The sequence below is a fragment of the Plectrocnemia conspersa genome, unplaced genomic scaffold (genome assembly GCF_051122295.1).
Source record: "Plectrocnemia conspersa isolate PC_06_02 unplaced genomic scaffold, ASM5112229v1 ptg000012l, whole genome shotgun sequence".
Classification (NCBI taxonomy): domain Eukaryota; kingdom Metazoa; phylum Arthropoda; class Insecta; order Trichoptera; family Polycentropodidae; genus Plectrocnemia; species Plectrocnemia conspersa.
Window position 1 is genome coordinate 28,240,900 of NW_028277176.1, and position 20,881 is coordinate 28,261,780.

General features: G+C 31.1%; 1 protein-coding gene across 8 annotated transcripts in view; it reads right to left on the bottom strand.

The window, feature by feature from the left end:
* cert (ceramide transfer protein) overlaps window positions 1-18,916 on the bottom strand; it is a 34,626-nt gene extending 15,710 nt beyond the window's left edge. Inside the window, exons 1-5 of one of the 8 annotated variants that reach the window (XM_088200717.1) lie at window positions 18,656-18,916; window positions 18,480-18,596; window positions 16,572-16,809; window positions 16,197-16,374; window positions 16,070-16,130 (exon numbers count right to left, since the gene is read on the bottom strand). In XM_088200717.1, coding sequence (XP_088056843.1) covers window positions 16,070-16,130; window positions 16,197-16,374; window positions 16,572-16,809; window positions 18,480-18,596; window positions 18,656-18,859 — 798 coding nt within the window. In that variant the 5' untranslated portion in view covers window positions 18,860-18,916. Of the gene's footprint in view, window positions 1-12,606; window positions 12,808-14,397; window positions 14,762-16,069; window positions 16,131-16,196; window positions 16,375-16,571; window positions 16,810-18,479; window positions 18,597-18,655 lie in introns of those variants that run through there. The other 7 variants (XM_088200725.1, XM_088200721.1, XM_088200722.1 and 4 more) reach the window with 7 other exon arrangements.
* Window positions 18,917-20,881: the final 1,965 nt, after the last annotated feature.

Genomic DNA, 20,881 nt, shown 5'->3' on the forward strand with positions numbered 1-20,881 from the left:
ATTTTATTTATTAATTACAATATTCATCCGTGAGAATAGGAAAATCTGATCTGTAGTGATCGATTGAAATTATAATTTTATAGTAATCACTAATTCCGATCTCTCAGACACAAAAATGTTCATATGGGATTCGAGCCCAGATCTTTCGGGAATTAGCTATCGACTGACACCACTGGTCTATCGCGCTGAAAATATATTTTTATTTTCTACTTTAAAATAAAATAAATGCAATGAGAGGACATATCTGTAGTTTAATGTTATGTAATTGTATCTATTTTTAAAAAGCAAAATTTTTTTTATATCTAAAATTATTATTATTGATTAATACTGTATTTAAAATTTTATTTATGATTCATCTTCGTAACCAAGTAACAATTGTTATTTATTTTAAAAATAACAGTTTATTAAAAAAAACACAATTTTACTCACTGCGCGGTCAATTTATTTACAATATTTTAAGGGTAGCTGTTTTTTATAAAAATAACTCTTTTTTGAAATCGTTATTTAAAGTAACTTCAAATTCTAGTTTTTTACAAAATAGGCAAAACAAGCGTATAAGGCAGATGTTTTCAACATTTAAAGATCAGAATTTCAATGTTTTTTTTATTAAAAAATCTGTTTTTAAATTAGAGGCTCATTGTCATTATTTTTAATATTATTAATTATATACTGGAAAATAATATAAACCGGTGGCTTAAACATTTTACTTTTTTTATTTATTAAAAAATTAAATTTGTACGAATACGAATCGCTGCATAAGAAAGGATAAGTCCGTGCTAGATGTTATAAAATATGAATTCTTTATTGGAATATTTTAATATAGGTTGGTAGTAATTGAATGGAAAAAAATGTTTACGATTTTCTCAAATACTGCATTATATTTGCTTTGCTAGTCTAAGAAATACATTAATAATCAGATAAGAAGAAACCGATACGCATGGGAATTTGCAGATTACATCAATTTATGGGGGCTTTTCACAGAGTTAAAAGATATAATTTGCCTGTGGTAAAAAATACAGAAATATATCTACAATATTATTATGATCACATACAATATATTATATCTAAAATAGAAAAGCAAGAAGTAAAATTAAAATTCTTTTGAAAAACGTCGAGAAATCTGAATTCCTAGTCACAAGGTATGACTGTTTGAGCCATCGAGTCTTAACGATATTTTTTAATAAATGACGCATAATTGCGTCATCGGTCTATAATGTGTTATTGTAATAAATTGTTCCGAATACGGTTATAAACCAGTCATAACAATTTTTTCATTGTATACATACATAAAATACTATTATTTTTTATTATAAAAAATCATACATATCAATATAATATTGACTCAATAAATAAAGTATTAATATATAATACTTTTTTTTCAGTGAAAAGTTTAAGAGATAATATCATATTTTTTATGCTTTGCATTGCAATTGTAACATGTTTTTTTACGGAAAACACAGTTATTAACTAAAATTGGTTAAAAAACTTGCGCTATTAGAATTATTTTATAACATTTAAATTAATACATATACAGCCCATGAGTTATCTATATGGACGTGTTCATTAGATAATTTATAGATCAATTTATATAAATATGTATTCAAAAATATCGTGAAAAAATATTAAGTTAAATATTCATTATTTTTTAAGTACAGTAGACCCCCCAATAACACGGTAAATTTGGGTGCGTGTAGTTGGGGGACCATAAAATACTCATACATTTTTTTGCAATACGTACGTACGAATTAGGCGCGTGTGGTGAGATATCATCCCTTTGACTTACCACGTTCCCAATTTACCGTGTTATTCGGGAGTCTACTGTATAAAATATTCCTTAAGTTATGAATATGGGTTCATACATAAAACAGCTATTAATTCAATTAAAAAAATAGAGAGCATTATAGGTGACAAACTTGAAATCAGTACGAAGTTTCATTTTAATTATTCATGCTGCCAAAAATACTCATTTAGTTGCTGTTGATGTAGGCTAACTATAACTTGGTATGCTAAAAAAATAGTACAATAATAAACTACTACCTACTATCAGCCACTGAGAAAGTCCACAGCTGCATAATATTAACTTGGAAATGTAAGTAATTCTAAAATTTCGACAATTACAAAGTGTTGTCGACTTTTAGTTTGACTATGTCTGTCATGAATAGCATTAAATATAAAATGATAAATTTCGTAAAACAAAATAAAAGCGCACAATGAGCTATATATACGGCAGCGGGGAAAAAGTCGACTACCTGCGTTGTTTAATTATGGTTTAGAGTTAATCTCACAATTAAAAAAATGTGCCATTACAAATATGACAAATATTCGAATAACGAATAGTTACAAAACAAATTATAAAAATATAAATAAATATAATTATGATTTCAGGTGGATCAGGGAATATGAATATTGTGATTAAAGTGACAACACGTCTGAAGTCTAGTGATAAAATAAGAAAATCATGTAAAAATTCTGGTTTTTAACAATCATTCATAAAGTGACTTGTATTACTATCAAATTGGATTTTAGGAATAATGAATTACACATTTATTATTAAATCACGATAAGGCTATATTAAGAATAAACCGGTTCCATATGAAGTTTACAGTAGGGTTAGTTTAATTAATGTTAAATGTTTTCAAAAAAACTAAACTTGTATTATAAATTAAAGTAGTAAAATCCGATGAAATCTGGTACTTATTTAATATTAAATAAACTTTCAAGTAGTTCTGCGAAAAATATTGACTATGATGAAAATCATATTCTTAGTATCTGAAATGGGAGGAGCTTTAAAGGGTGTTAATTAATCCCATTGTATAAGCTGTCATTAAATAATAACGTGATATAAATTTTATCGATCTTTTACAATACCGACATCAAATATTAACGTTAAAATACGCGCGTTAATTTAATTTTATTAGAATGAAACAATGATTTTTTTATTAGTTATTTGATTACTAAGCAACTAAACATTCTTAGAAAGAGTGGAATTTTTTGCTTCTATCTTGAGAGTGTCTGCCACTGGAAATCAGACCTATTTATTCGCAAATGAACAACGGCCACTAATAATTATCCAATTAATAAGTTTTCTTATATCAGATAACGGCAGTTCTTGCAGCCTCAGCAATCCTGATTAAACGGGATTTTTTTATTATTGTATGTACACATGTACCTACACACGCACCCGTTAACTCTTACCGGTAAAAAGTTAATGGACGCCCGCGTAATCGCCGGTATCCGATTCAATTTAAATGTATGATTTTACGATACATTTATATTGTTGTAAACACGCAGTAACTTCAAGAAGGTTTGGGTTATTTTTTTACGAAAACGGCGTTTTGAACGATGTGGCACCCAAAAGTAAAATCAGTCTTAGTCGAAAACAAAGCGACAGAATTTTGAATTAAAATAGTTTTATTAATAGCAGTAATAAAATTACTTTCTATATAGTCCAGATAACTATATAATATATGCGTATTTTAATCTCGAATATTTTTTACAAAATCCACTCATGTTATAGTTTGATTGACGGTTGCAATGTGTGCAAAATTAGCGCCAAGTTAAATCATCGTTTGCGAAATTGGTTATTTAATAAAAGTAAACGGCATAGGATCGATTTGGCAAGACAGAGAAATTCATCTAGAAGCATATGTATGCTGCCGGAAGACTCGTGAACTCCATTGATATAAAATAACTAGCAAATTTAATTTTGTAACCATACTCGCCTTTCTCTATTTTTAAAAAGTAACACTAGCCGCACTCCGAGATGGTGCACACTTATATTTTTTTCTGATAGATCAATAATATTATCACAGTAAAACATAAAATCAACAGATCCTTGACCAGAGTTACGATGATATAAAAAAATACTACAAAATCGTAACACTATGCTAAATGTTTAAATAAAATTGATTATCTTAGAACTCAAAGTAACAATGCGAAACTGAAATCAAAATTCATTAGAAATTAGAGTCCAAGAACAGCTGAAGAAGAATAGTATTATATTTGGCGCATGAAGATTTCAATTCTCAAAAATGAAGCACATACTCGGAAGGAGAAAAGAGTAAGTTTAAGGTAAAACATATGGTGAAAGCTTGGAAACATTTTTCATGCGCTTCTGATCATGCCTAAGTTTGTCGCTGTTGTGCCATAGTCGGTAGTGTAGCAATATTATATAATAATGTTGAAACGAGCGAAAAAATATATTCTATTTATATTAAATCGACCCTTCGTTTACGCACGCGCCTGCTAAATCATATGTTCCTCGAAAATAGTGCAGTTAAAAATTAATGTATATTTAAATAAAACTAATCTGAACCGAGATTTTCACAAAAATATAGAAATAAAATCTCATTAGCAATAAGTCATAGATTATTTTACAATAAAATTCATTTATACATTGATACATTTATGTTGAGCAGAATCGTGAGAAATTTACGCGAATATTCAATAATATAAGTTCAATTTATAAGGGTGCGGAATTTTCGTACAAAATCACCTAATTCACGGCTCACGAATTGCACAATTTTCTTCAATTTATAGATTGCAAGCTACACCCAATATTGGATTCGGAATCGTTCGGTCGACGAAAGAATAATCTCCTCGTCGACTGACTTATTCGTCAGCTGATCCGGTCTCTGACATACACCACTCACCAACCGCCGAAAACAAAGATCAACTTATTGCTGTATCGAAATTGAACAATTCATTCGGTAAAGAGCCGGAACGATATTTAGAACGCGATTAATGCTGTTCATCTGTCGTGATAGCACAGAAATTAGACAGGGAATTGTTACTTTTTGGTTACCACCATCACGTCTACGATCATGTATTGAAAAGTGCGTTTGAAGCTAAAGTTTTGACAAGTCCAGATATACCACTTTTCAAAATTTAAAAAAAAAACTGGAAAAATGTTAATGTGATTAAATTCTACAAAGAATCATAAAAGCACATTATAAGAATTCCAAAATCGAGGTATTGTTACAGTTCTATGGAGCTAAATTACAAGAAGATATCGTAAGAGACGACTACGGAGAGTTAATATAGCTCTCTATCTTATTTTTAGACGGTGATGGTTATCGATATGGATTGAAAATTGGGCCACCAGGTGCCAGGCACCAAGCTCGTTAAATGGTGAGAGCAATTTATTTTCTGAAAATAATGCTACTCAGCACTCAGTTCAAATTAACCAAGAAAGACAAGGCAGCACTGCAAGATGTGTGCTTGTTTATTGTGACATTCTATGTTAAACCATAGATATAATGTATTTCAGTAGTAAAAGCTCCATAGCAAGATCTGTGCATATGAAAATCTTGACGAAATCATCTCAAAAGCAGCCTTAAAGAAGTTTAGCTAGCATTTATGGTATTTAATTGACGAAATAGCTGGCTTAATTAGATAAATAGCTGGATTAATGTTATCACAGGGAGTTGAAACAATGGAGCCATATTCGAGGGCGCTACGAACTAGCGTATCGCACATAACTCTACGCAGGTCTACCACTTCGTTTCTGACCTGGAATAAATGAGAGCTCAAGCGATCTCGCACCAAACCGATTTTTGAGACGACTTGGGAATTTATATCACGCAGTACTACTGTAAGAACAAGCACGTATATATTTGCACAAAATGTACGGCGAATAAAAACTTTTACAAATAATTTGTAATTAGAAACTTTGTACTTATAATAATTAACACTTGCACCACGCAAGGTACGCACTTTACAAATAGACAAAATCTTGTTACTGTCAGTCTCAAGTAGAGTAGTAAGGTAATTAGAAAGGTTTGTAAACGTAGAGAGCACATGAACGAAGATTACGATAATCATATAATTATATAGTTTCGAGGAAAATCCTAATTGAGATTTGTTTACAACCAACGACTGGATCGCCTCAATCTAGTAATCTGAACCGAAGGTTTTTCCCACCTGTTCACGTCACATAATTTAAAAACTTGTACGTTGTGAACAGCTGTATTTTAAAGCTTGTGCGTATTTTGGTGTGTACAGCAGAACTCTGTTATATACATATTATGTCATTCGCATATAAATATATCAATGTAGATAACGATGTTTAGAAAGAGATTTAATTTGGAAGAAAACCGAAACGACTGGATTACCTCAACCGTGACATTCTTTCTTGACAACCTTGACGAAAATTTGCACCACGTGCGACAAGACTTAAGACACAAAGGTCAATCGAAACCAATAAAATATATCATATAATTTCCATCTTATTAAGTCAAAAATAGCACTGCCACCAACTGAAGCAATACCACAAACTTGGACGACCTCTCAACAATTGGACCAATTAAATAGGCATTCCCATTTGTGAACAGGTCAACTCTATCATCAACTTCATTGGCTATACAAGTAGCCCTTGATGGGCCATAGCTTCATCGAAGAAGACTTTCATGAACTCTTTGTCCGTCAGTTTTGTCTATGTTTTATAACATTTGAGCTTCCAACAGAGACGATTGACGCATTTGCCCCCTTTGAATTTGGCCATAAAAATAATTGTCATTATATGAAACACTATAAATTTTAATGAAATCGAAATATTAAGAGACGACCATCAACTAGCCAAATTCCCCCACCCCACCTGGAAAAAGCTGAAATACCATCCCTAATAATAACACGGAAATTCTCGGGTTATCCCTCAAAAAAATCTAAATAAACAGTATCGAATTTATCCCGAAAATATTTTTTTTTAATTTGTCTTTTCAGTGAAATCATATTGGAATATATTTTCACCGGTAGATATATATTTTTAACAATGAAAATATAATTTATCTGGCAGGTGCTAGTAAAATTATTTATCGATATGTAAATATATACATTTACATGCTTATCATTATTTTTTTACATGCAATGTATAAATTTTTTCAAAGTCCAAATAAATTTTCACCAGTAGATATATATTTCTACTAGCGAAAATATAATTTAACTAATGAAATTATATGCTGTTCTAAAATGTCCATGAAACTCAATTTGACAGTTCCGAAACCTAACATAATGAAACTAATTAGTTTAAGAACTTTAATTAGGTCAACTCATTTCTCAGGGAAAAATAAGCGGAACAAGAAGTACAGATAGACTGCACTTCGATAGTATACTATGTTTAAAAAATATGATAGCTATCCTTACTGATATTACTACGGATTTATTATATAAGAATATTGGTCAAAGTATATTCAAACCGAATTTTGGTCAATAGGAGTGCGCAAAAACAATTATCACTTCTCAGACTCGATTTTATTGCTTTTGACGTGGATTTTTGACTTTTGAGAAGTGATAATTGTTTTTTGCGCTCTCCTATTGGTCAAAATTCGGTGTATATTCTCACTTGTTGTGGCTAAAACGACATTCCTGGCTTCCAAGTAAGTGAATTTGATCCAGCGAAAACAAAAAGATAAACCGGACTGACCTGGTCAACTCTCCCACGCAAAAATCAAATAAATTTCGCCAAATGTCAATACTATGATTTACGACGGTGTCAACGCACCCATACACAAAAGGCGGGGTAGAAAAATCCCCGTCGCTCAAATTGATCGCGTGTCGACCGAAATGCGTGTCAATGTTGCTGACGTAGGGTGGTGGTGGAAATTATGGCTGATTGAATTAATAAAACGAGGGCACGGTCGCAAGACGCGCTGGACAGATACAGGGTGTGTCCGAAAACGATAGCCGGAACGACCTGTCTGCCGTTGATATCGAAAAATGGGACGGAGACACGAATGTGCTGAAGTACGTGTACTTCTTACTAGTAAATTTTTATTTAAATCGCCAAATGTGAGTACATAGTTTAATGAGAGCAAAATTAGAATAAATGTGCTTATCTACATATTTACATAAGCACTGGTAATTAGGTGGTGGTTTAAAACGCAGTCCTTTCGGTCAAATATCTGCTAGCAACTTGAAGAACTGTTTTCATAGATATACATGTCGGTGCGACTCTAGCGATTTAAATTAAAATGTGAATGTATAAACTAACAAATAGTAATGAGACACAGGATATCCGCTGCAATGATTATTTTACTTTTTAAAACTACATGGTTATTATATGATTACGAGGACCGTCCAAGAAGGACTCGTAATCAGTTAAGTTAATCGATTGATGACGCGACTGACGCGTCCTCAATCGATTAACTTTCCCTTTGCCGCTCCGCCTCGGTGTTACCAACGTAGCTCCAGCTTTGATAAGTGTATCAACTCCGTATATAAATTTTAGGTAGTCCGCGGAAGTAAGACTATCAAATAAGTATGTAAATTTAGATATAAAACTAAGAATACGAAAATTACATATATAATGCAAGACATTATGAACTGTTTTAAATAATAATTTTCATGTTTTATGTTAATTAATAATTAAAATTATTACAAACAGATATAATTCAGTTTTTGACTATAACTCACATTTAAAAACCAGAAAAAAAAAATGTAATTTTCACGAGTTTGTGCATGGTATAACTTTATAACACTATACTATGTTCAGAAATAACAATCAATAGGCAGCATTTTATTGGCTCCTTTAACCAATCATATACTTTTAAACTAATTCATTGTTTTTATTAAATCTGGGTAACTCAGACACAATAAATACATAAAAGTAGTAAGTATTGACTGAAATGAGACATTTTAACCGATATTTACAACTCACGGACGCCTTACTAAAGAGGTGTCGATTTGAAAACACCGATTCTTTTGACACATCTATGTATTGTTTACATGTATATTTTATTGCCGTGTACTGCTTTCTAAAAGTGGTTTAAATTAATTGAGCGTGTTTACACACCCTTGTCGTAATTATTTCTATGGGACTGTCAATGAATATATATTATTTAACCATTGAAAACTGTAAGTAGTTTTAAAAATATGCACATTATTTATTTAGAATATGGTTCTTAGATTGATTATAATAATATTGTGGGGGGCCTATTTATTTATTCATTATGGCCAAAGCTAGGCGGCACTCTGGTGATAGCGGCGTACATTCTTTGGCGGACCTCGACGGATAGTAGACAACCGGAGGTGCCTCGTTCGCATAATATTAATGCAACTAATTCAATTGTAAACTAACTTTAAATAAAATACTACTGCGGGTCAATCTGTATCTAATTGCCATCCGTCACCATGCGTCCGCTAAAATATCATGCAGTTCCGATTTTATCATATGTATGATTTATATTTTTGTAATTTCATGTATCTCATTTTATGCATGACTCTGTTAATAGAATATTACACTTCACAATGATAAGTATTTTATATTTTTACATAAATAAAAAATATCAATAGAACAATATCAACATATCAGGGTGTTTTTTTTTCTTACATTTACAAAAATGTATATAAATAGTTTTAAAAATTAACGATAATTCAACAGTAGTCGTATTAATGATGCTATTTAGAAACGGGATTGTTAGTGGGGATATTAGGCTTCAAAGCAGCTCTGAGATTAATGATCCAGAAGCTAGCACAAAAGCTCAACGTGTCGCCTAAAAACCAAAAACTAAAAATGGTGACACCGACGTGATACAAAATTGGAAAAAAGTTTAACTACATTTGTAGCTTATGACTTTTTAATCAGGTGTATTATACGACAATACTACGCATTAAAAAAAACTTTAAAGACACAAATAACTCAAGCTCCTTGGGCGGATTTCCTCTATTATTATTTGATCTCATCGTATACTTTGCAGTGAGTGAAAAATATGCATCCTCAGCTCGCGTGTAGTAGGGGGTCAGTTATTTGGATAATGTAATCAAGTCATGTTCTAAAGAAATTCGTAGTACCATATCGGAAGTTAGCTTTCAAAACGAACTTGACATCTTTATAGTCGATTTGGCGTGCCGAACAAAAGGATTGCATCTCTAGAGGCGAGGTCGAGGTCTAAAAAAATCGAATTTGGAATGACAATAAAACACTAATTGTGCGTGACCGTTGAGCAAACTAGAAATAAAAATCAGCTCTAAGCGTTAGATTTGAACGGTATACTTTTAACTATAGGTGCGTTCACAAGTGTGGCAAAGATTTGTTTTTTAGCTATAATTTTTTCAGCTTCGAAAGAATTTGATTGCTATATAATAGCTAATTTTATGCGAGATCAAATTTTTTTAATATTATTTAAATAAAATTGTCAAGATCGCGTATAAGAAATAAATAAAAAAGCAAACGTTTGTAGGCACGATTATATCAAAGTATACATAATAAATAATATCTATATGTGGCCAAGCGTGTATGTATGTAAAAATGTATGTGCTCTTATTATTATAAGAAACAATTTGCAATGAGAGATGTTTCTAAATAAAATAATCATTATCCTTTAAATATTCCTTCCTACCAGACCTGATAAAGAAAGCTACAGTAAACCAAAACACCCATCTATTTTCTAATTAGCTATCCTCACTGTATTGAAAATTATACATTGATAGTGAACGAATAATTTTTTAGCATTATTCTAATTTTGAATAGTCTGTAAAATTAATATTTTTATGTATCATATTATGAATAATTTACATTTTCCATTGGAAATAATTAATTCATATTGAAAAATTTCCGTTAATTTATGTAACACTACTCTTATTTTTCAAAAGCTTTTAAGTTATATTACTTTTACATACATAATAGATGGTAAATGAATCGATTAGCGTTTATATATTTTTTCTAAATAAATACATTCAATAAGGAAAAAGTGTAGATACTTTTCCCATTATTTCATAAATAATAAAGAAGTTTGAAATCGAAATAAGATTAAATTGCTTTTATTCATTTAAATGAAATTGTCAATTTTATATAATACTATCAAGTGTGAAGCATACGAATTATTGTATATTGCGGATAATTCCACAATTTATACTTTCATTGTCCTCTACTTTACGTACATACATACATGTCATCAGTTTCTGTATGATAATATAATAGACGAATGGATTGGTATTCCACGTGATGATAAGTCAGATCTCATTGAATATTTGTAATGTCGGTTACCAACAAAATTATACGCAATTTTGTTAAAATTAATAAATTATTTGTGACTCGTTGGCGTTTTTATTATATGAATAGTCAAAAACACTTGCAACATGGACCGAGTCTACCGTACAAAAGATACGGTCGGTGCTCAAATATTTTGCTAAGCAAAAAAAATTTTTTTAATAAACAATAAAAACTAGGCATATAAACCACTTCGTTTCTGACTTGGAATAAACAAGTTACGCCGAGACGGCCATTGGAGAGCCGAGAAAATAAGCCGCCTTCCACTTCGGACAGGTCCAGCTATACAATCACATGAATTCTAAGAGTTTAACCCGATCTTTGTGATGAATTTGAGACTAGTATATGGCGCAGTACTATATATCGATTCATTATTGTGAAAATTGTATGATTAAAAAAAATTATGATTACGTACATATTATATATGAAACACTTGTCTTTGTAATCTCGCATTGGTTAACCTCCACCTTTCACAACGCATCTTTTAGGCATTCAATCAACGAAAACAGTTTCATAATATGTACACCGTTGACCAACTATCAGGGCAAAGCGAGTGCGTGCTGTTACTAAATTCAAAGTGCACACAAACATTTCACACAGACACAAACAGTATTACAATCGGCGAAAAAATATCAAAACCATAAATGGAAGTGACATCTGTTCGGTATGCGCATTTCCAAAAACGAGTTTTCATTTGTGCAAAAATAAGTATGTATGCATTACGTTCATAATATAAATCATGGTTGAATAAAAGCCTAATGTTTATGCATGTGGGTATATTCGCACACACTCGGGCACGCACGTTGAGTCGTTGCGTTATTATATTTGAAGATATTCGTTGATTTTTAATTTAATTATAACTGATTTGTAACGCTTTGTCTTAGATGCACTGTATTATGAAACGGTCAAGCACTCTAAAGAATAATAAGTTTAGTTATTCTGTAGCAATCCATGACAGCAAGAAAAAATAAGGACGTTCTAAGTTATTGTTTCAGAATACTAAAGAATTTAAAATACATTCGCATTGCAGAGCAAAATGATTCATGCTTTTGGCAAGGAACTGCGTATTTTAGTGAAGACAAAGATTCAAAGGCTTAAATGAATTATTCTTTGTGTAAGAATACACATACTGACACATAAAGAAACATACATTACACAAAGTTTTTTTTATCAAATTCGCAATTCAGCTTGCTCAAATATAATGGCCTGTTTAACCTTGTCGATGCATAACAATATGATTTATGATTAAGATTTTGCACTGTTATTGTGTAACGTTCCTATCGATTAACTGTTTTAATGAGTTTGAAAACTGATGGTTCAGTGGCAAACTATCAATACATATTTGTGTAGTTCGATCTTATGTATTTCATAGTGGAATATTAACAATTATTGAGAGATAGAGAATCGATGAGAATAATCATAAATTCATTTAGGCAAGTGGAGTCAAGAACGATAGGATATATTTAAAGAAATCAAAGACTGAGATCAAAATATTCTCAAGAAAATTATAAATTAAGTTTCGGAATCAGTTTCGCGATAACACTCATAATACTAGTAAATATGATCTTGATATTTACATAATTTAGATTTTTAATCTGGACCATAAACCAATAAAATATTACCTTAATCACTGATTCGCTCTTTGGCACGTTATTACATCCGTTGGTCAGGAAACAGCTTCCGATCATGTTTTACTCAAATATTTGCACAGTTAAATATAGAAAATAGCGCACTAATGTTGCACACGCGTTCGAGAATCTACGATTACAAAGAAAATGACTGCCATTTAGCAGCAAACTTGGTTTATCGACACAAAACCACAACTAAATCGGACAGAGAGACTATGGTTAAATTTACGATAACAGCGATAAACTTTGACTTTGAAGTTCACGTTTGAACTGGGTGACGATTTTATAATATAGGGTGTTTGCGGTAGTTTTTAAACTAATCATTTGCTGCATTAGTTCGAGATTTAAGTCAATCATTATCCGCATTTTTTTCGATTTACTAGATTTTATTGTTTTTGACGTGGATTTTTGACTTCTGAGAAGTGATGATTGTTTTGGCGCCCTCCTATTGACCAAAATTCGGTTTGAATATACTTCGATCAATACAAAAATATAAAATCGCACCATCACTATCCTAGTATGAATGATCGGTAAAGTTTATTATATTTTTAAGTCATGATGAAACACTAAAAAGCGGGCAAACCATGAAGCGTTGAAATGATTTCTAATAAAATATTTCGTTTAACTTAATATAGATAAAATAATGACAGTTTATAGTTAATGCATTCATTCGGTATTTAAATATGTGTTACATTTAGTGGTAAAAAATGATATATACAATGTTAAGATATATATACTTATATTTTGATTTATTTTTATATGATTTGAATTTTTTTTTTAATACTACAAATCATACATATTTGGTTATTTATTTTCAACCATCGTTTAGCGCGTGATCATGGCATAGTACTGTATGTGTAAGTACATATAGCGTATTACAATTATGTGACACAAAAGTTAGTTTACGAGAAAAAAAATTGAAGAGAGACCAGATTCTATAACTAATGCTTGTATTTGTTTATATATATTACACCAGAGAAAATATATTTACAAAATCGTCCATAAAAAAATATTATTATTTTTATAGAATTCTCACAAATATGATCAACGCCAATCAATATTTTCATGGAGAAAAAATTCATACGAATTCCGAAAATGCAGTAGGGAACATGGATTTTTAAAAAATTTTAACTCAAAAGTATTTTTAGAGGTTAAATTGTCATTTTTAATATAATATACGTAATATAAAAAAACGATGCAGAATATTCTAAATATATACAGATTTACGTATTTTACCAGAATATATTATTTAAGATAAAAAGAAACCACACAACTGTATTTTTTTGTGAATATATTATATTTAAAACTATATTATTTTCAAGAAAAACTATATGATACTTTTGGTTGCATAACGAAAGATATTTATATTACTATTATTTTTAAATAAAAATGTTTGACTCAATACAGAATATTTTAGTTTGTAAATAAATTATTAAAAAATAATTGGACAAATTTGGAAGATTTAAACTGAATAAAAAAAATCATAATTACGTAAATTATACATATTTATTTAAATTACTAGTCTAAAGCTATTACAGGCGTTTAAACTCTAATTACATACGCAGTGAGACGCATTCAAACACACAAAAGTGTCAACATTTCTTTGAGCAAATGTGTTGCATGATTGACTAGCGTTTGACCGTTATGACGAAATACCTAATTTGTAACATAAAGTAATCATTACCAGCAAACACCCTATACAAATTTGAATAATAGGAAAACAACCATACAATAATAATTTATTACGAATAGCATGATTAATAAACATATAAGATAAATACACACATTCATGTATTGATAACACAAGCTAGCATGTCGCAAATGTGGTTTAATTCGCATCGTCGATATGATAACAATGAAAAGAACACAAATGTGTATCTATCCTCGTGACATACATGTCTGTGTGTGTGCAACAATTCATTGTGAGCTTGTCACGCGTACTAGATCACTAAAAAGCGATAGACTTCATTGAAATATTCGTTAAATAATGAGTTAAGGTCATATGTCAAAGAATTGGATGATGTAAGATTTTTTATATTAATTTTATAGCATGTTATACAAAAATAATCGTTTTATAAATAAGGTAGACAGGATCGGTCCTGGTAAAGCGACGACTGAAACTAATTTTGGAAAAGTCAGGATGATGCATAAACAGGGCTTCCAGCCAAGTTTTTTCAACGTCTCAAATATATCAAGTCCCCCCTACTCTCTCTAATGTTTTTAATTACATAATGTAGTATTTATATAAAATAAAAATAAAATATTAATTTAAAGGATTTTAGGATATTTTCCCTTGAGTGTTTAAATCTATTTTTTTTTATAATTTTGCTTTTTGAGCCAGCCCTGTGCATAAATATGAATCAGTTTACAGGATGTCAGCCAACAAAGCATAAAGCAAATTCGTGAAATGTGTCATCAAATTGTGATAAGGCAATGGTATAATTTTATGCTAGCACCTTGCTCTTTACATTGAAAAAATATTTTTTATTGGTATTGATCAGATATTGACAATGTTTTCTGACTTGCTATATTCAGTTATAATTTCACTGAAACGCCAGTGAAAATATAACTTTGTTTTTATACATTCATTTTAACACGAAATAAAATAATTCACCTTTTATATCCTACTCATAGATCTGTGGGCATATTTGGGTTAAAATTGAGTAGAGCGCTAAAGTAGCTTATCATATGTAATTTCAAACATAAGTTGAGTTCAAGCTTTAAAATTAAAAAAAATTCTCCATTGATATGCAGGGTACAAGGCTACAATTATTATGTATATGAAAATGTATGACGGGTGTTTAAATATATTATAAAAATCATTAAAGTTAATAAAAATGAGTATAGATGAATTTAAGAATTATTCACAATACATAGATCAATTTAAAAAGTATTATTCTATGTATTATTGATGAACTGCTATTGTATTGTTAGTTTTTATAATAAAATCATACTGTTTATAATCTGTTCAATCGATTATAAAAATATTTATAATGTCATTTGCGACTAACTTCATTCATTATACAAGGATCTGGGTATTTATATTGAATTTTAAATTTCATTTAATTTAAATTAAATCTCAAATTTGTTAATTCAAACATTTGCTTCGTACACATTTCACCGTGCTAAATATTAAAAGTAAAAATCGCGTGACAGTATGAGGCGTGGCCGGACGAAGCCCTAAAATTTTCGACTCGGCACACATATTTGGATAAGTAAAAAGCCTTTTAGTTCAAACACAAAAGTGAACGATAAACACAAACGATATTTTACGATATAATCGATGATAAAATTCATTAGCGTACAATACAAGATATGAGAGTAAAATCCGACTATTATCACAATCACCGAATTAACAAATTAAATACTTTTCGATTGAATGCACAATGCTATAAAAATAATTTCATGATTCGCAAGGTTATCTTAAATCAGTTGAATAAACACAATCAAAACTCACCTCAAGGTCTGGTCCGGGGAGTGAAGATATCCTAGCCTGTTGTAGCTGATCTTTGGCTTCTCTGTCATAATACAATAAATATAATAAGAATGTTGTAATATTTATATAAATTTCAATTATTATTTACTTATAAAGATCTTCGATTCTCTTTCTTTTTCCTTCTTCTCGTTCCATACGCACTTTCCAATAGTCTTCGCGTTGTTGAAGAAGCTCGATACAATGTTGTAACGTTTCCAAGACTCCGCTGGCAGTCGCTTTGAACGTAATAGCTTCACCTCGAAAATCAACGGGAGTGAGATCCGGGGCTAAACATACACATAAGATAATTACTATCTTATATTCGTTTCAATAACATATGAAATGTGTCAAAATAATATTGAGATTAAATATAAACAGTCTATTTCTACATAATACAAATTTTAATGTGTTTCTATAATTATTTATTTACGTTATGCCTTGTGCCGTTTATTACGTTGTATAAATATAATTATTTTATACTTACGCGTTGGTGGTGTGATTCCATTTTCGGACAGAGCGTCAAAATATCGCTGTAGAGTATCGGTCTGCTTGCACAATATCTCCCTAAATGTTCCCAATTCTGCGAGCTTCTCTTTCAAAGCTCTCAGGCTCTTCACTCCGCTTCCACCGGAGGCGGTACTAGCACCCCCAGATTGCAAGGATATAGCTGAACCGTGTCGACGAAGACTGTTCTCGGATCCTGTGCCATATCCAGATTCAACCTATAAATAACATTCATTAGTCAAAAATCGGGATTATTAAATTCTCTCATGCTTGTTACATGACAAGCATCAGCCCAATGTGTTACAACAGGGTAAACAAAATCAGCAATTACTAAGCAAATAGTGAGAATCCATACGGGATTCGATCCCACGCCTTTCAGGATTATTCAGGACATAATAACAAAATTTTAAAAGGACATAATTAATGTGATTGACAATAGAGTTTTTTTTTGTGTTTCAGGTTCCATAGCCCTCATGCTCTTAAAAGTCAGAACAAGAAACATTTTGTATCTTTACCTCTCGCATATTATTTTTTTATATAATCTAATCTTAAATTATTTCCTCATTATAGCTCGATTAGAAGTTGAAAACAAATTGTTATCTCGCATAGCATTTTAGAGATAATTTGAAACAATAGATAATTTAATTTTATGAGATGTAATGTCATCAGCTGTCCTTCCAAGAACTTCTAAGCAAATAAAATGGTACTTTTTGGTAGCTGGTTTTCTAAAGGATGAAACTCTAGGCTATTCAATCTTGTTTTACAATCTAAAATAAGAGAATTTTCGCTTTAGGTCTATTCAAGTAAGACCTTTAACATTCTACAATTAGGACAGCAGCGCATGTTGATCTCTTGGTCGCTTCTTAATGCATAAACCTCCATCCAATCCCTAAGCCTTTGTTAACCTTCAAATCAATGTGATTATAGAGGGAAATTCTGATGTCAAAGATGCACATTTCGCCGGATAACCTACCTCTACAGACGAGGATAAAATCAAGACTGCCATTTGACTACTCAGGAGATTAGTCAGGTATTTTTAGTTTTTAGACGTTTATGAAAGCTCGTGATGATCGTTGGGTGCCGCATCAATTAAGCGATAAAAATTAAATGTTGCGATTCGTTACTTAAAAGCATGAAAAGTAGATTCTGTATAACAATGCCAAGACAGAGCATCGCAAAGGCTGCTGCCACAAAACTTATTTATTTATTCTACTAAGCACTGCTCACAAACGGAACGTTTCAGTGCATCCACCATATAGTAAAAACCGTGCTCCTTCAGAATGTCATTTGCTTGGAGCTTTGCAGAACTCTCTTAACCACTTTATGCCTGAAATATTTTATAAAAGTTGTTTAAAACACTTCTTCTCTTTTTTGAGGTGAATATTAAATATAAATTGCGCACGAAAATTCTGAACATATGCGATTGTTTGATCATCAAATATATTTTACTTTTAATTCCTAAATATTTTTCTCTATTTTTAAGTAAAAAATTGTGTAATTATAGGAAATGTAAGTGTATGTAATTACTAATGTAAATTACTAATATAATTGTAAAATATTTTAAGAACATGATATTTTTAAATTAAAATGAGATGATTTATTTGATGTATTTACGTATTTTTAAATATACAACAATGAGTATATTAATCATATTTGATCAGAAATTTCGTTTTTTGAAATTTTCGTTTGCGCAATAATCACTGAACCCTGCAGACATGCGAGGACTGTCTTTAAGCGGTTTATGGTATAAAATAACAATTTACAATAATTGTTTATAACAACCTAATTTTTATGTGCTTTCATATAATGTTTTTATTCATTTATCATGAAAGCTTTTGAGAGGTAGTGTATGCTCAATTTTAGTATTAGTAGCGATAAACTCACTTACCTTGAACGACTCCAACACGTCCACCCAATATTGTTTGTCTTCTTTAGTCTCGGCCCTAAGGTACCACACGCAATCGTTGACCGACACATCGAAACGGCACTCGTCGAACTCGTGAGGCTGCAATTCAAACAAAACGATATAAAATATGAAAGTCTTTGAATTTGAGTTTGAAAGACCTTGATTGTGGCCTTGTGTAGGCTGATGGCGCCGCGACAGCCGAAGGACGAGTCGGAACGGTCCTTATAGTAGGAGAGCGTGCCGTCCTTGAGCACTATGAAGCGCTGCTGCCAGCCGTGGATGTAGTTGGTCCACTTGCTGAGCTCCGCGCGCAGCTCCACGGGTTCTGATTCGGAGTCCTCGCTACCTGCGCTGCCGACCATGGCGAGCGCCTTAATTCGATCTGACCGGTTGACAGCTGACACATGCCAGGCGACACTGCTGCCAACCGCACATTCGTAAACACGAGCAGGCTGGCCAATCGAATTAATTTACATATTAACCCCACGATGTGCAATTTTTGCAAAACTAAATAAAAAAATTGCTTTCACATCATAAATAATGCGCTTGATATATGTAAAATAACAAAATAACCAAAAACATGCTAAACCAAGTTTTAACTCATTCCATAGATACATAATTTCATGTTCTGTGCACATTAATTTAATTTGTGTAATATACTCATGAAATAATTAAAACTTCATAAAATGCTATTTTTGCATTTAAGAAAAATTAAATCGGCTTATATAACAGTTTAAAGTGAAAGTATCATAATAAAACAGCACAATTAAAAACATCTCAAAATTGCACTTTATAGGTCTGACGCTATTTTACTAGGAGCTCAATCTGTGTATGTGAAGTTCTTAGTATACCACAATATTTTTTTAATTAAATTTTTTTTCAATTTTACTTGAGTATATAGTGTTATTAACCCAGTGTGGGTGAAGCGGCGGGCGTTAGTGCCATATTTTACATGTTTTTGCCAATATTTGTAATTGCTATTTGTTTTTAGGAATGATTTTTAGTATATTTTGGCCAAATATAATAATTTAACATTCTAATTTGTGGTGAAATATGTCTTTCGGCAAAGATATGTATATTTTGTAATACTAAAAAATTATGCATAGTGCAAATACTTTTGTTCCGTTTGCACAAAAGTTAAATCAGGGAACTAGAAACAATACATAAAAAATGAAATGCTTACATTAAAAAATGAAAATAAATATCACGAGATGTGGTATTTTTTTATTATTTTCGGCAAAATGTACAGATTTGTGCAGAGATAACATTTCAGCTTTTTTCAGATGGGGGCAAAAGTTGACTAGTCAGTGGTCGATTTTTAATATTTCAAAATTCAATGTGGTTCCCTATTTAAAATCTACGTCAAAAGCAATAAAATCATGCCGAAACGCTCGGTTATCTAGTGTTCGGCTCGGTATTAGCTCGGAGTTTATTATTAGACTTTTTATATCAATATTACGATAAGTAAGAAGCAAATGAAGCATATCTAAACCGAATTTTGATGAATAAATAAGCGCAAAAAACAATTATCCTTTCTCAGAAATAAAAAATTCACGCCATCGCCGACACGCGCAACGGCCCCGGCACGATTTTATTGTTTTTAACGTGGATATTTGACTTCTGAGCAATGATAATTGTTTTTGCGCCCTCTTATTGACCAAAATTCGGTTTGAATATATTTTAACCAATACTCTCATATCAAAAGTTCGCAGTAATATATGTAAGGATAGCTATCATATTTTTAACACATAATGTAATATCAAACATCCTATGAGAAATGAGTTGTCTTAGTTTATATTTTGGAATTGACCAAATGATAGTTCAATAATTAGTTTCAAAACTTTCATTAGGTTAGGTTTGGGTTTGAACATCAAATGAATGTTTTGCAACTGTTTAATTGAGCTTCATAGATATTTTAGAGCAGCATATAATTTCACTAGCGCCTATCAGTTAAATTATATTTCCGCTAGTAGAAATATATTACTTGAGACTATCAGTTAAATTATACTTCCGCTAGTAGAAATATATTACATAGAAATATATTACTTGACCAGATTTTGAAAATATCAAAGAAGAACACTAAAATAATAAAGGTAATTTTGGAAATTTTTGTTCATTTAGAGATGCTGCGGGAGCTGAAAAAATAAAAAAAGGTCACCTCGGACATTTCTGTTCGAGGAGGACAAAGAAAAACGAAAGGTGGACAAAGGAGGACAAACTTTTTAAAGACGTCTGGTCATCTTATATTACTAAGTATGGAAAAGTATCATATAATTTTGCTAGCACCTGCCAGATAAATTATATTTTTACTGGTAATATATCTACTGGTAAAATGTATTCCGATATGATTTCACTGAAATGATATATCTTAAAAAATATTTCTT